Raw genomic sequence first — 16,878 nt, 5'->3', positions numbered from 1 at the left:
GAAAGCCAATGTGCCTCTTATTTCTTTGGCACATGACAGATCCATCTCAGGTAAGAATTAGACCTCTTTAAACTTAACAAAATCTTCACTTTCTGTTTCATATCTCTTTAAATCTCTTTAAGAACTATACTAAAGAAAGGCTCTTCAGAGGGATCTGGACAGGCTGGATCGATGGGCCGAGGCCCCCTGTATGAGGCTGAACAAGTGCCAGGTCCCACGCTTGGATCACAACAACCCCATGCAGCGCTCGCTACAGGCTTGGGGAAGAGTGGCTGGAAAGCTGCCGGTCAGAAAAGGACCTGGCATCGTTGATTGACAGCCATCTGAATATGAGCCAGCAGTGTGCTCAAGTGGCCAAGGCAGCCAGCAGCATCCTGGCTTGTAACAGAAACAGTGTGGCCACTGGTGAGGCCGCGCCTTAAATACTGTGTTTAGTTTTGGGCCCCTCACTACAAGAAGGATGTTGAGGTACTAGAGCATATCCAAAGGGCAACAAAGCCAGTGAAGGGTCTAGAGAACAAATCTTACAAGCAGCAGCTGAGGGATCTGGGATTGTTTAGACTGGAGAAAAGGAGGCTCAGGAGAGACTTTTCCGCTGTCTACAGCTACCTGAAAGAGGGTTGTTGCAAGGTGGGTGTCGGTCTTTTCTCCCAAGTAACAAATGATAGGATGAGAGGAAACGGCCTCAAGTTGCGCCAGGGGAGGTTTAGATTGGATACCAGGAAAAAATTCTTCACTGAAAGGGTTGTCCAATATTGGAACAGGCTGCCCAGGGAAGTGGTTGAGTCTCCATCCCTGGAGGTATTTAAAAGGTGTGTCAATGTGGCATTTAGGGACGTGGTTTAGTGGGGGACTTGGCAGTACTAGGTTTATGGTTGGGCTTGATGATCTTAAAGGTCTTTTCCATCCTAAATGGTTCTATGATTCTAAAAAACTGTATCATTTATCTACTGTTCTTGTCTGACAGTATTTTAAATTCTAATGAAATCGTGGAAAGAAATTTTGCATCTCAGTGTTACTTAAGTCATGACTAGTGAAAAGTCTGTGTCAGAGCCTTGAAACTGATAAATGATTTTTAATATAAAGAGTAAACTTCAAACATTGAAGAAAGAATAAACCAAGGGAAAGAAAAGGTTTCTAACATCTCTTTGGTTTACTGAGACAGTAGTAACAGAATGTTCCAGCGTTGTTGCATTTTAACTTAAATTTTGAAGTGGTGTTTGTGTTTGTGATTACCCATCAACTGCAATGAATCTGAACAGGATGCCTGTACCTTGCAGGGTGGATTGCAATAGCAGGATTTTTTTTTCCCCCTCATGACATTTTCTGAGATTTAAGAGAAAGAAGTAAATGTTTTTTTAAAATTCACAAGTAAAAAAAAAAAAAATAAATTGAAGGCATCTGGTGTCCAAACATTCCTTTATCATGGTCCTAACAAGGATGAGAAGTTTTCTAAAGCCTTTTTTGTTCTCTATGCCGGTGAAGGTATAGAATAATTATGATTTAATAAATAATTATAATTGGAATGATGTGTCACTCTAGCACTGACTAAATGCAATTGCTAATGAATTATTGATGTTTTCTTTTTTTGTTAGCATTTTAGTAACCTTTTTGCATCTCTCTCTTACCACTGTGTTTTGCCTTGAGAAGCCTACCAAATTTACCAGTTATATTTCTCACGCTACTATATTATGAGTATCTTTCATTATGAGGTAGAAAGGCCCTGTTAGTCTTAACATCAGGTAGGAAGGGGTGGCTGAAAGCTGACTTTCAATATTTACTGCTTTCATAACTGACAGGATATCTGTGAAACAAAAATAGTAGGTGTCTTGAAATAACTTTTGAAAAAAGACATCAAGTGTTTCTCTCTGGCTCAAAAGTAACCTGGAAATAATAGGTATCTTCTTTTACTGGTCCTTTTTTATGTTCCAATCATCTCTGGCCAGTCAGCCCCCAGCCTGTACTTCTGCTTGGGGCTATTCTCAGGCTGATGCAGGGCTTTGCATTTGCTTTTGTTGAACTTCATGGGGTTTTCATCAGTCCATTTTTCTACTGTTTGAATAGCAGCCCTGCCTTCAGTGCATCAGCTGCTTCCTACAAGTTGATATCAGTTATAAATTTACTATTTATAATACAAAAGCTGCTTAATGATTATTGCATTGTCAACTCTAAGACATTAATGAAAATTTAAAAATACGATTCTATAATTACCCCATTTAAATGGATAATAGGCAAAAATTTGCAAGTGAATTTAGAGTGTTTCTTCTTTGACAAAGATTTAGCAACTTACAGATTTTTAAAACCCTTTTATTTTCTTTTACAAAAGTAAGTACTAGTAAAACATGGAAAGGTTTTAGTTGGATTTTTTGGAAAATGTCTGTAAGAATTAGTTATCTGGTGTTGGATTATCTCAGAAACCTACAAGACATCTTGAACAAACACAATAATCCAGTCCCTTCTAAATTCTGTATTTTTTAATGTCCACAGTGTTATGTTGGATGTATTTGGATCTCCAAAACACAGTATTTTGACACTATTTAGTTTCTAAAATGAAGAGTATTAAGTTAATTAATTAATCCCATTCAGTTTTGTATTGCATTTTTTTGTATACGTATGAAGTAAGATAATTTAGCCAAGATTTGCATTTTGCTTTCAGGTACTTTTGAACTAACAGATCCTGAAAGACATTCTGCTGGTACCATCACAGTTGAACTAAAGTGGAAGTTTGTCTACCTACCACCAAGTGGATCAACAGTGGCTGCAGACTTAGTGAATTACATTGAAAATGAGAAATCAATGGCAACTAAATTACTAGCAGAGGAAAAAACACAGACTCCAGCCCCATCTCCTTCTTTTATTTCATCAGTGACAGTAAGTAATTTAACAAACTCATGGAAGTTAAGAGATATAAAAGACCTATTACAGCAGGTCATTTACTGTAAAATAACGCGTAGTATAAATACTTCATATAACCACCAGCTTCGACTTTCTTTATGAAGAGAAATCTTTCTCGTGTCCAAATTTTTAAAAGTATTTTATAATGGTAGATAACTGGTTAGCAAAAGGGCAGGGAGAAAAGGGAGGAGAAATAACAAACATGACATGTCTTCCCTATAAATTTAGTGCTTATTAATTCTCTTTCCAATGCAGATGTCCTACATGAAAGGTAGTCACGTGCGTATATAACTTCAGGGCTATGGTTAAAATTTACGTCAGTCATAAAATCAGCTATTATTTCTGTAGTCTCTTAGAAACTCAGAACCCAGTCAGCTCGGGTGTCTTTGAGCCAAAAGAATTCTCAAGCAGCCAGACCCAAGCCATATGTACAGATATGTGTGGCGCAGATACACCTACTCTTTGTTATTCTGGTGCCTGGAGCGTGGTGCTAAGATACTTCTTAAAAATCACTTGTAAATTAAAAGTAGTGTAAGGAACTTTTTTGTGTACAAAAATCAGTGGAAATGGAGGATAACTTCTACCTTCATCAAGAGAGTAAATCGTGAAGAGTAATAAACCACTTTTTCTTTATTATTTTTTATCTTTTCTATTGTATCATCAGGACAGAAATATTTCAGGGTAATTTTTTTAATTTTGCAACTATTATCAGTCTGTTTTCTGTTTCTGTGTTAAAATTCTCCAAAGAGTGAGATGAGGAAAGGTGTGAAATATATGGTAAGCCTACAGAACAAGAAAAGGAACAGAGCACTCCATAAAAGATAATAATAAATCATTCTTCCACATATATGAGACCACAGACTTCAGTTCTACAGTTATTCTCACCTGGAACTCACATTGCATTCCATAGATGTTCTGTAGAGTTCTATACCCATTTGTGGCTGAATTCTGAAATGTATCTCCATTTGCAGGGCGGGTTGCTTATTCTAACAACATCTACATCATCTTACCTGTTTAGAATTGAATGTAGTGCAGTTTGGTTTGGCTTCCAGAAAAACTAGGGTCTCTCAAAATTTACTGTAAAATAAGACGGTTGGAATATGGCAATAAATGGTCTTCAACTATTTTTGTTTTATTACAGAAACCGACACCCAAACCAAGGCAGCGTGCAGCTCAAGCAGACAAGAAAGTATCTTTTCTGGATCTTAGTACAACACGGATGACAGTAAGTTTTAAGTATTTTGCTCATGCATGTAAAAGCAAGAGAGACTACTTGTGTCTCAGAATTTGTAGAACTAATAATCAAGAAGACTCAACTATTTTAGCAACACAGGGCTGGGATGTTCCAGGCAGTGAATAATAGCATAGTACTGCATGGGGCGGATGGGTGGAGGGAAATACAATACAGGAATGTTTGTGTGACTTACTCAGAATTGCTTGCTATCCTCCACAGTTTACAAGCTTCAACTTTCATAGACTTAGGGCAGATCCGAAAGGGCCAATCAACTGTCTCTGCACTGTGTTTCTCAGCTCTCTGGCTTATTAGTTAAAGTGTCTTTATACGGTGTACCACTTGCACAGACATATAAATGGCTCTACAGAAACCAGCTTGATCCAAACAGATTCTGAGTATTGTGCTAATGAGATACACACTTTGACACAGTTCAGAGTCACCTCTTAAACGAGGTTTATCATGTGAGATTACACACACAGTGAAAACAGTTACACTTCTGAACTTGGGGTGCACTATCTTGTGTACATCCTTCCAGACTCTAGGAGAGTCTGCATGAAACTAACTCAAACATATCTGCTGCACAGTGTAGATTTTCATTTGATCCTAAATAATCTGCCTTCAGAGAACTAAGAATAGGCTGTATTTCCTCTTTTAATCAAATCCAGTAATTTAAGGTAGTTTTTTTAACAGCTAATTATAAAAGGTCATGAAAATTGTTATTATTAGTAGTAGTAGTAGTTAATAATATTATGTTGCATTAATTAATTAAAAGTTAGCTGTGATAATCTTTTTTCCACTTGTAAATGCCTTGATTGGATTTATTTTTTGAAGTGTTACCATGTTTTCAATTCACAGGTCCTTCTGCTATTGTTTAGTTTACCATGACTAGACTTTGTTTTGAGCCATATAGTATAGACTGGAAATAAGAATTAAGTTGATCTCTTGTATTTATTAACTTTAAAAAAAAAAAAAAAGTCAAATGTTGGTGAAATCAAATCTTTTGAAAGCTTAGACATGGAAAACGGAAATGTTAGCCATACAGTTACACACACAACATATTTCCAGCTGTCAAAACAGTAACATCTGTAAGTTTGACAGTTTTTCACAAACTAGGCTTTTCTAAAGGAGACAATACTTGGTTTTCTTCAGAAGTCTTCATTACTGGGTGGGCAGCTCCCCTAGCTGTTTTAAAAATCTAAGCCTCACTGTCTGGTTAAAGCAAAAGTACTGTTAGAACTAAATAATGAAATAGCTGGGCCTTCTCTGATGTCTAAATCTTGTGGTGAAATGGCAAGAGAGTGTCCATATAAGAGAATTAGAAGCAAAACAGATTAACATTGAACAGGAACAGTCTGTTTCATTTCCTGGTTCATCTTCTGAACAGCAGAGAATCTAGTTCTTTGGTATCAATGTGACATATGCCAAAGCAATAGTTGTTCTGGGAAAAGCAGACTCACTAAAAAGTGGGATGAATGGTTTGACTCGACCTAACCATTTGTAAGTATTGTCCAGCCTCATAGGCAGGAGCTATAGCAGAGGATAGCAGCAGTAATGTTAGTGCAGGGAAGCAAAGGAGGACATAATTTCTTGTCCAAATGCTTCTCCACCAGTAAATTTATACCTACTTTTGTGTGTTATTTGTCTTCTATATATTAAAGAATTCCCCTTATTTTACCCATAACTTAGGGCTCTGTTGTTGAAAGTAACGTGGAACTTGCACAGAAGGTGAAGGCTTCAAGAATTCCAAGTGTTTCAGAGGTATGAAATTATTATTCAGGTTTTGCGGTTTCATATAACACATTGCATTTGAATTCCATGTGTATGTTATTTATTCAGACTCAGGCATCAAAAGTCAAACTACAGTAAAATAAGAGCTAAAAAACTTCACTGAAATATGAAAATGATTCCTTGTGATGACAATCTTTTTTTTTTTGTCATTAGAAAGGGAGGAATATCTTTACTTATTTCCTGCTCTGTTTAGATGAAGTTTATTTTTACTTCCTTCTAAAAATTACCATTATATAGCAGTTTCTATATGTCTATTATGTGTAGTTTCTAGTGGTGTAACACAACATGTAATGACTCACTCTTATCTTCCTTTCACTTTTCTACTTTGAACATCTACTTTCTGCATCTGAGGCTTTGACTGAAAAATTAAGTCTCCTTCCACCACATCAGGTGGTATTGGTCAAGTAGAATAATAGAAAAGTATTTTCTCTCTGAAAATTTTATCCACAAAATGCAACTCTGTCAATGAAAGAATTCAAAAGAATTGCAAAACATTGGTCTAAAACACAGTGGTTAAGATATATCCTTTATGCTAAGGAGGAGCGTATGAGACATAAAGTCAGTTTTCTGTGACTTGAAAACTTCAAGGATAACCTTTATCGAATAAGACTCTCCAGTGTCTGTTAACATTGCTTTGCTTTGTGTGGCTCCAAATATGTTAGAATACAAGTAAGTCTTGAGGTCCCGTTTTCAAAACCTGGATGTTCTGTGGACAGCTTTCTGTAACAGAAAGTTACCTCATGGATTCCGAGGGTGGAAGGTGAGGCATCGGTGTCTGTGGAAAATTCAGTCCTAGATGAGAATTGTTGGATAATAAGTAATGCATAGGTCTTCAGCAAATTTCCGTGGAAGATGCCATGTCTGTAATGTTATATGCATTGATGAGATGTTACTCTATGTAATTGTACTCAAAGAGAAAGAAGGGAATAAGATTACTTAAAAGTTAGTTATGCATTAAAGGTATTTTACCTTCGATAACATGTTTGTATTTTGTAGCAAAGCCAATTTTTTTATATGATTTTAGCTTTTGAAACAGAAAATATTGTATAATTTAAGTTATAAAATTGCCAACTGACTAAGGTGGTGGTGGATTCTTTTTTTTTTTTTTTTGAAACTGAGTCTTGTAGACCTGAAAGAACTGAAATATAAAGGAATCTGGAAATCTAACAGGCTGTATATATGTTGACAGGTACCAAATTGTTATAATAGTTATGCTTTCACAAATATACATTGTTAGAGAATTGTCTTTCTACTGTATTAATTACTTGTTACTGCAGTTGACAACTTCTTGTTGTTTCCTGCACTGCATAAGCAATATAATTGTCTAAAGGCTATGTATAATGAATGTGAGCCATAACTCTTCAAGTTTTGAACTTTAGTAACTTATACCATTCAAGGAGTGTTATAAAGACTGTAAGTTTATCTATTTTTATATAGCATGTGGTACATGAGGTTAAACAAGAAAAGCTAGCAGGTGATAAGGTGAAGAAGATGGCTGAAGAAATTCAACAAGAAAAAGAAGACTTTTCACATCTGTCAGAGGGGCAGTTGGCCGACCAAAGCTCAGTTACCTCTGGAGATGAAACAGAAATAACTGAAGAATTGGAACCAGAAGGTAGAATTCATTTTTAAGAATAAGTAACTGTATTTTCTTAATAAACCTGTACCTCTTTCCATTTTCTTAAGCATTTCTTACTAGCAGTGGGAGCTGCCTCATTATGAGACGCTTTATGACAGAAATGATATTCTGGTGTACTTTATCGCTGAAGCTGGATGGTGGATATGGTGGTGTTATTTTCTTCCCAAATGGAAACTGTATTGTAATTGAATGCAAAAATCTGGTATCTGACCTAGATGCATAAAATATTAAGGGAAACCTAGCTTCTGTTTTAAATGTCTTTATATTCTCCCTTAGAACGATGCTGTTCTAAAGACTATTTTAATGAATGTGCTCCTTCAGATAACAGCCAATGCTGATATTGGAAATCCTTTCAGACAGTGAGAGGGGTAGTATGTCTTATCACATCTGTGACATAAAGTTCTTAGAGGCAGATTTATTTAAAGATTATAAAAGCTGGGTGATCCTGTTCCACCTTCAAGCTTAAACTGTTTATCATTGAAATAAACCAAGTCCATGATACCAAGTGCTAAAATTTTACGTTCAGTTTTTTGGAACGTCTGCATAAGAATGCATCAGAAAAATTGGAAAAACGTGATGTTGAATCCCTGTTGTGTTTACAAGTAATTTGCTCTGGAGAAAAAAAGACCTGAATGCTTTAGAAAATAATCCACCTGCAAGCAGAACTACATTATTCTTTACAAGTGCATGGTGTTAAACAAAGTCAGAGGAAATCCACAAATTCAGGCCATATTCTTATATAAAGCTAAGTGCTGTTCATACTTCAGCTGATGACAGGACTTAATAGCGTTCCACTCATCAGCTTTCATCTGGGAAACATTACTGGTTTTTTAGCAAATCAGAAAAAAAAAAAATACTGTTTAGATGACTTTAAAGGTCACTGATTTGCCAGGGTTAATCTTCTGCAAGGAAGAGAAGATTTACCTGGCACTTGTTCTTTACTTATTAGAAAAGTAAATATATTGCTATCAGGTTTCTCAGCATGGAAGTCTCAGATGGACTACAAATACAGGGGTTTTTAACTGCATTGATTTCCCCCCCCCCACAGATCAAGATGATAGACAAGAAAATGATGCCATTGAATCAATAATAACTGACAGTGATGACTGTATTATTTCAAGTCCAGTATCCAAGAATATTAAACAGGTGAGTCAGAGTATTTATGGCAATTATTTGGTAAATCTAAGAAACATATTTTAAGCTTAATGTTCTCTGAGATTAGCTTTGCTATATCTAAGGTCAGATTCTAAGGCATTTTTAACAGATGTATGTTTTCCTGTTTCCAGTTCAAATAGACACCTTTTCACAGGAGGAAAAAAAAGTTAATCTGACCATATTGTGCATGTGATTTATAGGTGTTTTTTTAATAGGGAAATTTGTTAATCTTTTCCATTATTGTCATACACACTTAGAAGTAGACATTTCTAGTTTCAGTCTGAGTTCAAATTTTAGTCCTGCACAAAATCTCTCTAATGAAAAATAACTTTTGTAATGTGAATGTCTGAAGAACTTAGTCTTGTTGTTCAGTCTTACCTGTTGTCTTTATGTGGGAAAATGTGCTTTTCTGCTTTTTACATTGCTTTCTGAGGAAGGGGGCAATAATGTCACTTGTCAAAGCCTGTAGTAAATCTACAATGCTTAGCTACCTGCTGTGTCTCATCCCACTGTGTTGACTTGATTGATTGTTGTTGAAATGGCGGTTGCGTAAGCTTGAGGTTGTTAATAACATGCAAAGTTTGCATATATTTTTCTAGTTCATCCACATAGATATCTTTTTGTTCCTGACTTCCCAACAGTTTTAGAACTGAACATCAGCTTTCAATAAAGTCTGCACATGTACAATATCCAATTACTACAGTGTACTTCTTTTTCTATTATTATTTGTGGGCATGTACAGTAATGATATTGTCTTGAATTGTTCTTAAAACCTGCAATTAATGAGTATAAAGTCATATATACAAAATAACAAAGCATAATACAAATTTGGAAAATTTACTTTGAACAGTATTTCAATCGTATAGTTCTCAAAATAAGAATATTTCATATTTCTGGATCTAATGTTGACTGAACAATCTTAAATATAAAACTAGCACTTAAAATCAATTATAATACTTGTAACAGTTAATACTTCTCTGATCTGTCTTAGTCTTTTTTTAAAGGACCAGGGGTATGCTGTTATAACCTAGAGGTAGTTTGATTTTATTTTTTTAATCCTTTTTTCAAGCTGTGTGACAACTTATAAAGTAACTATCAACATGAGAAATATTGCTCCTTTTTTTTTTTTAAGTTGTAGAAGGGGTTTAGAAATGCTATCACTCATACGCTGCAGAAAGATACAGAAGGTACTTTTGAAGACAAAATAGCATTGCTTATATGTAAAATGTTAAAAAATTGTTTCATCTGTAATTTTGGGAACTAAAATGACTGCTACTCATCACCATTAAGTCAAAATATAATATAGTTGATCTATGCATTTCTAGTCGTCCTGTATTATATTTTATCAAAATTATTTAAGAACACTTACGAGAGGATTTTGAGTGTAGATGCATTTCAGGTTCATTAAGTTCTACCTCTCTCCATTGATCTGTTCCTTTGGTAACAAAGTGCATGTTCAAGAAGAATAAGACAACGAAAGCTATAAACTATTAAGCCAACATGTTTTATACAAATTGGATTTTAAAAATAGGCATTGGTATATTTGAAATCTTGGGTTAATTATAGAATACAGCATGAAAAAAATGTGATTGAATTTGTATTTTTTTTAAGATTAAAAATCAGTGCCTCTTATCTTTTGAGATAAATATCCTGCTGGTAATCAAACACTGTAAATAAGACTTGTGATTTTTAGAGATCGTTATGCTAATTATCATATAAATCTGCGTTGTATGCCAAACTGTTTAAGCCATTTAAGATCATACTGTTTCTTTTTTGCATGTTGCAAATTAGACAGTTCATGGTTATTTCTTAGATATGTTGATCATAAAGGGTATCTAACAGATTTTCCAGTACTTAGCTGTACCACTTGCTTCCTTCTCTTTTCTTCTTGTCTATGATGTATAATTAATCATAGATTACTTCATTTTGTTTCATTTCATTTACAACATTTATGAGCTTCACTTTGTCGGTATGAAATGCTTGTCCCCTTCTTTCCTTTCCAAAGTGGTGTAATTAGTGTTAGCATCTTTTTTAACAGGCTACATAAAGTTTAGTGGCTGGATTAAATCAAGTCATTAACATAATGTGCTATACAATTTGCCCCTATCTCTTTTCGTTTCCAGTACATCAAAGTGCCACAGAGTGCCAGTGTAATTGGGCCTTGCTAGCTTGTCAGGTTCAGTCAGGCTGATGGCTGCTGCTTTTACTAAAAAGCTTCCAGGCATGATAATTAATAGAGAAAAGAAGTCTGAGAAATGTAAAAGTTTGGACAGTTCTCTATGAATATTTCATACATTTGAATAATCAGAAGTTAACATTATCAATTTGATGTATAATACATTGATTAAAAGCCTTGTTTCAGATCCTCAAAATAGACATCAAAACTGGGAATTTGCATTTTCTTTGGCATGGTCTTTATATTTAAAAAAATATATTAAAAAAGAAAAATCCTTTCTCTTCCATCCCCTTCTCCCCTTCACCCCCATGTCTACACTTTATCCTTACAGAAGGTAATATAGCATTAAATTATCACAATAAAATTTACTGCTGTCAGCTTCCAAGTTGTCTTAAAATGTACCCATAAGGCAATTACTGGCAAAACCAATTTATTCGGTGGTGGTACCCTTTTTTCTATAGGTGTGTTTATGTCTCTTTTTTTTGTTGCAGATACTTCGAGTGCATTATCTTGCGCTAATAGCAGTTTCTTGAAAACAGTCATTATCAGTTCCTGTAAATTAAGATCTCTGAGTCTAGTTAATTTTGACATGAAAATCTTTCTTAAACACCATTAAAAAGCAATACCAGTTGCTTGTGGTTCTGCTGGTCAGTGAAACATGTTTGTGCAAAGGTGGGAAGATGTAAAGCATAAAGCTTATGTATAGCAAAGCAATAATTACTTTTCCTTTTATTTTACCTTTTTTGTACAATTACTTGAACAGTGCATTTCCTCCTATGAGGTATCTGCATTTGGGCAAGTAAAAGCGCTGCACCAGCATATTTAATAAAACAAGAAATAAAATTCCTGAAGTCATAGAATAGAATATAATAGAATCATAGAACAGTTTGGGTTGGAAGGGACCTTTAAAGGCCATCTAGTCCAACCCCCCTGCAATGAGCAGGGGCATATTCAACTAGATCAGGTTGCTCAGAGCCTCGTCCAACCTGACCTGGAATGTTTCCAGGGATGAGATGGTTCTAACTTATCAGGGTAAGATAAAAGTAACTTATTAAAGCTTTATAGTCAGTATTTTCAAAGACTACTGATGGGTCTAAGATAAAAAAGAGCATTTGCCGTTCTCCACCTTTAAGGTAAGTGTTTGCTATTATGGTCACTGTTAGACAGGAACTAAAGTAAAAGAGAGAAAGTTCAAAGAATACAGGGAAAACCTAAATTGTCTTTTGCCACTGATGAAGTTTGAGATGACGGTACTTTGAATAGATAGTACACTGAAATGATGGATTTACAACTTCTGGCGCTTGTCAAATATACTTTAATAATTAGAAGCATGTACTACAAGCCATTCTTCTTGATGGAAGAACTGAAAGAAGAGGGAGAAATAATACCAAAAAACCCCCAAACACCAGCTTTTAAAATTATTCAAAACAACAGGTAATTAGGTAACCCATTACTTTTTAGGTATCAAAACTAATAAGTCAGAATATTAAGTAGAAAGTTGGATTAAAGGCTGAGTGCATGAAACCACAGGAAAACCATCAACAGGAGCCACTTTTAACCTATCTGGTAATATTTTTGTGTGTTTACGAAGATGAATGCTCCTCAGTTGCTTACTTGAGACACTATATTTATCAGAGCTCATCGACGTGGAAGTAAGTTGTGGTGACTTCACAAGTAGAAAGGACTCTCTTTCTAACTGGAGGTCCAAAAAGCAAAGGATGGGATTTGAAACTAAATTTGACTTTTGATTAGCTGAGATATATATCGCCAAGCATAATTTTTTTCACCCTATGGGTAGTATGAGACAGAATCAAATTAATTAATTTTTGCATGTATATACTGTCCCCATACAATACTATAATGGCAGGGCCAGTGAGGGGACAGTATCAAATGTTAAGTATTAAAGCTTTAAATAAAAAGAACAGCTGTATTAAAAATATGCAATATGATATATTTTTTTCACTACAGATGCACTCTTAACAAACGAAAATGCTGTACTCATACTTCTGCTTTCTTACTGTACTAAGGGGTTCTTTTTTTAAATGGATTAACTTTCAAATACAGATTTTTAAAATTTAATTTATTTTTAAAATCAAACCAGAAGTCTGTGAGCTATATATAAACAAATACATGCATAGATATATACAAAAGCAGAAATCCTATTTTATTTGTCTTTAGTTTTTTATGTAATACTGCTACTTATTTAATTTTATTTCTGTAACTGAAATGTTGACGTGTATTGGTATACCAAAAAATGTATGGAGTAAGACCTCTTTTTATCGCAAAATTTTCCGCCTTTCATGCTTATTTACCTAAGGTTCATGTTGCCTTTTGAAATGAAGGTTAATTGTGTACATTTACAGAGTTTGAATTACTTAACTGTGTGACTAGTTAGTACTGATGTAGCTAACTGGCTTTGAGATTTGATGAAGTTTGTATTTGTTTTTTATTTTTTCTGTGGTATAAGCAACAGTGAGTGTTGAAACACTAAAAAAAAAAAAAGTCGTCTCCTCTTTGAGACAATCTGCGGTAAAGAGGGGTGTAGCTTAGTTCAGGACTGTAACAATATTGCTTATGTGTCCCTCCCTGCTTCTTGGCGAGAAAATAACACTCCAGAGTTAAGGAAGTTTGTACCTCACCAGTCAAACAGCTCCAGATATATCTGTTTTTTTGTATTTATTCATCCCTAGAAACAGTTTATCTTGAAAAGCTGTTAGTTGAGGCAATGCCACAGGCAAATTGCAAAACCAAATCTTTAAAAAAAAAATTCGGCTTCTGGAGAAACATTGAACAAGTTTATTCTTCAGAAAGAGAGGGGGGCCAAGCCATTTGAAGGGAAGAAAGTATATTATTCAGGGGATCAAAAGTTGTATTATGAGCAAAGTGCAAATGTAACTTCAAGTTCAGATGTATAGTTGCCATGGTCATGGTGGGAAAGCTTCAGATCCCTCAAGAACTTAGTATTTTCTGAAATGCTTGGTGTTTTATACTGAATTAGAAATTGCCTTTTCTGAAAAAAATCAATGTATTGATGAGTATGTTACAGATTTGCATAGAAGAGGCAATATCTAATCATTGAATTTGCTCAAGTTGTAGCAACTAATTCATGCCTTGGAAGATATTAAAGACGAATTCATACTCTGAAAATGATGAATTTGGACTCTGCAGTAGATAAAATGGCAGCAACCAGAGACGCCCTTATTGTCACAAATAGATTTTTTGTTTAGTGGGTTCTTAATTCTAGATAGAGCTGAAGGGATTGCATAAATCCAGCTCCAAAAGAGCTATTGAAGAAAGAGATCCCTTTGCCCCAGGTCTTAGGGAGAGTCTAAAGTGTAGTCTTACACTTTTGTAGGTCCCATCCATTTGCAGAAGGAACAGGGAGCATTGCTGTATCCCTTTTTCTATTCTTGCATCTACACTGTTATGGGGAAAATCTAAAAATAGAAGATGATGTTCCATGAAAAGTCACTCCATACAGTTAAGGACTAGAATAATTCCTTGTAACATGTTTTTTTATGTGTATATGTAAGATGTTGCCCTGTTAATCATAATTACTTAACGAGTAATGTTTGTGTGTCTGAACAGTTAAATTAGGTTGACATTCCTGTGATAGCATTCCTTTGCAGCTCTGTTCTGACATGCTTAATAGGTTTATCACAGGAACTTGGCACTTGTTAGAGGAAGAGGGTACTTTCTCATACAATAAATAAATTTGTCAATCAAGTCATATTGATAGGGATTGAAGTATTGATAGCAAATGCATGGTTACTTGTCACTATTGGACAATAGCTTATAGTTTAACTGATATGCTCTCTACTTGAAATAGAAGGGAGCAAGTGAATAAGTGGACTGTGGAAATGAATACATAAAATGTTAAGGAGTAAAGCATAAATATTTTTGAGCATTGGTCAAGATAGAATTCAAGTCAATCTAAAGGTTAAGAAGTTTCCTTTATTTTGAGTTTTTCAAGGGCAGTATATTAGTTAAAACTGTGGGTGTAAAAATAGGAACATTGTTTACATTGTTCCTATAAACAAGGCATTTTCAATGCTGCTGTTTTGTGCAAAAAGCACAAACACTTTTTTCTGTAAAACACTTAATTCTGTGGGATACTATTGTGGACCATTTGAGCCAATTGGAATTTTATTATTCACGTCAAAGTCTTAGCATTTTATTGTGACCAACAAGGAAATTGAAATACAGAATATACAGCTTCTTGAAGATGGCAGTCAAGACTTTTTATGACTTTAAAAGAGCTTTTTTTAAAAGATGAGAAAGATATGTTGGGACTTCAAATTCTGATGTAATGTCCCATGCGTTTAGTACTTAACCTAATCGTCAAGCTTGTTGGAGGAGTTCAGTGATTCTTCCAAATCTCTGGGTAGTGTAAATTGCAAAGAGTTGATATTAAATTGAAAAGAAAGAATATTGCTATAGACATCTTGCAAAAACATCTTGCCCATGTTTTGTTTTCCTCACTTGAAAAGAAAGCACTGATCCAGTTTTCTCAGAGGCAGTCTTTGAAAGCATTTAGTGTTCTTTATTTTAATACGTGTCCAGTTTCTCTGTTAAAGGAAATGTATTTTTGTGTATTGTAATTTTTTTTAAACACTAAATTTAAAGACTAATTTTATTCCCATTGAAGTCGAATGCTTTGTGGGAAGTAATTGGTCATGACAAACTATCCATATTTCACTTGAATAGTACCTAATAAATGAGACCAAGGCTTTAAAAAAAACAACTTAGGAGAAGATTTAAATAACATACTTCACTCTGCATCATAGAAATATAAATGGTTGTTTAAAAATTAATTCCTATCGTATATTGGATGCTACATACATTTTCAGCATAATATGAGCGGTTTTGTATTAGCAGTGAAATATGTCATGCTAGCTGTACAGTTCTTAAGCAGTTCTGTATTTTTTATTTGTAAATACAATTTTTTTAATCAGCTTGTATTCTTCTTTGTATATGCTGTATTCATGTTTAGTATTAATAAAACCAGGCCGTAAAGTATTCTTGACTGTTAAGCTCTAAAGTAATTTACTATTTTTTCTTACCATTTTCTAATATACTCTAGTATTTCTAGTATAACTCAGTTGTTTTCTTTCTTATAAGTAGGATACCCGGATTTACCAAGCTGTCCTTGAACAACTGTAATATTCTTTGCCTACTGTATGCAATTACAAGTATTAAATATGTCAAACAAGTTTTAAGATATGTAAAAGGAATACTTTATAATACAGGATATTGTGTTTGGACTTGATTCATAAACTACTGTCTGTGTACAAACTAGTTTGACATAGCTGCTAAATACTTCTGGGCGAACAAAACCACTCAGCATATCATTTTAAATACAGATGCTAATACATCTGTTCACTGCAAGAAGAAAAGAGTTGTTTCTGAAGTAAAATTAGACAATAGAGCCAATTTCATTTTTTATGCATGTGAATGTAGAGTGCTTGAGGTTATTAGTTGAAACTGAGTAACCTTTCCAGGCTTTCATCTCTTTCTTTTCAAATTTGAATATGAAAAGCATATTCAAGTCAAAGACCATCACTTTAATGACATTTGGCAGTCATTTGATTTATTAGATTTTAGGGAAAAAAAATTCCTTTAAATATTTCATCATTCTATGCTAATCCCAGTAATATTGCCAGCTGAAGCCATGTACCTGTATTAGTGGAGACAGAATGGTGTGGAATTTTCTGTCATCCTAGTAAAATTTCCATGAATCTACTGAATAATAAAACAACCTTATTGAAATATTCAGATTTGCGTTTTTAGTTAAAGTGTCTTAGGATACGTAATAAAAGGAAATGTCTTTTTGAAAGGAGGGGGTAAAATTACTTCATCAAATATTGAAAGGGCTTGACAGCATGGGAAATTGTTCTATATGAAGGATATTTTTACAATAGGATACACCTGCTTTTGAGTTTGATTAATTATCTAATTTGCTTGGAAAAATATAAGCTATCTCCATAATAA

The 16,878-nt window shown here is 34.4% G+C and overlaps 1 protein-coding gene across 1 annotated transcript in view; it reads left to right on the top strand.

Moving 5' to 3' along the window:
- The window catches only part of RPGRIP1L (RPGRIP1-like), a 70,757-nt gene that overhangs the window by 37,008 nt on the left and 16,871 nt on the right, over positions 1 to 16,878 (top strand). Inside the window, exons 16-21 of the mRNA XM_010282729.1 lie at positions 1 to 50; positions 2,657 to 2,865; positions 4,037 to 4,103; positions 5,526 to 5,564; positions 7,392 to 7,532; positions 8,623 to 8,702. The exon at positions 1 to 50 is cut by the window's left edge and continues 354 nt beyond it. Of these exons, the coding sequence (XP_010281031.1) occupies positions 1 to 50; positions 2,657 to 2,865; positions 4,037 to 4,103; positions 5,526 to 5,564; positions 7,392 to 7,532; positions 8,623 to 8,702 (586 nt within the window). The remainder of the gene's footprint in view (positions 51 to 2,656; positions 2,866 to 4,036; positions 4,104 to 5,525; positions 5,565 to 7,391; positions 7,533 to 8,622; positions 8,703 to 16,878) is intronic.

Source organism: Phaethon lepturus, unplaced genomic scaffold (assembly GCF_000687285.1).
Source record: "Phaethon lepturus isolate BGI_N335 unplaced genomic scaffold, ASM68728v1 scaffold5782, whole genome shotgun sequence".
NCBI classification, from domain to species: Eukaryota; Metazoa; Chordata; class Aves; order Phaethontiformes; family Phaethontidae; genus Phaethon; species Phaethon lepturus.
This window is presented reverse-complemented; position numbering and strand designations above follow the sequence as displayed.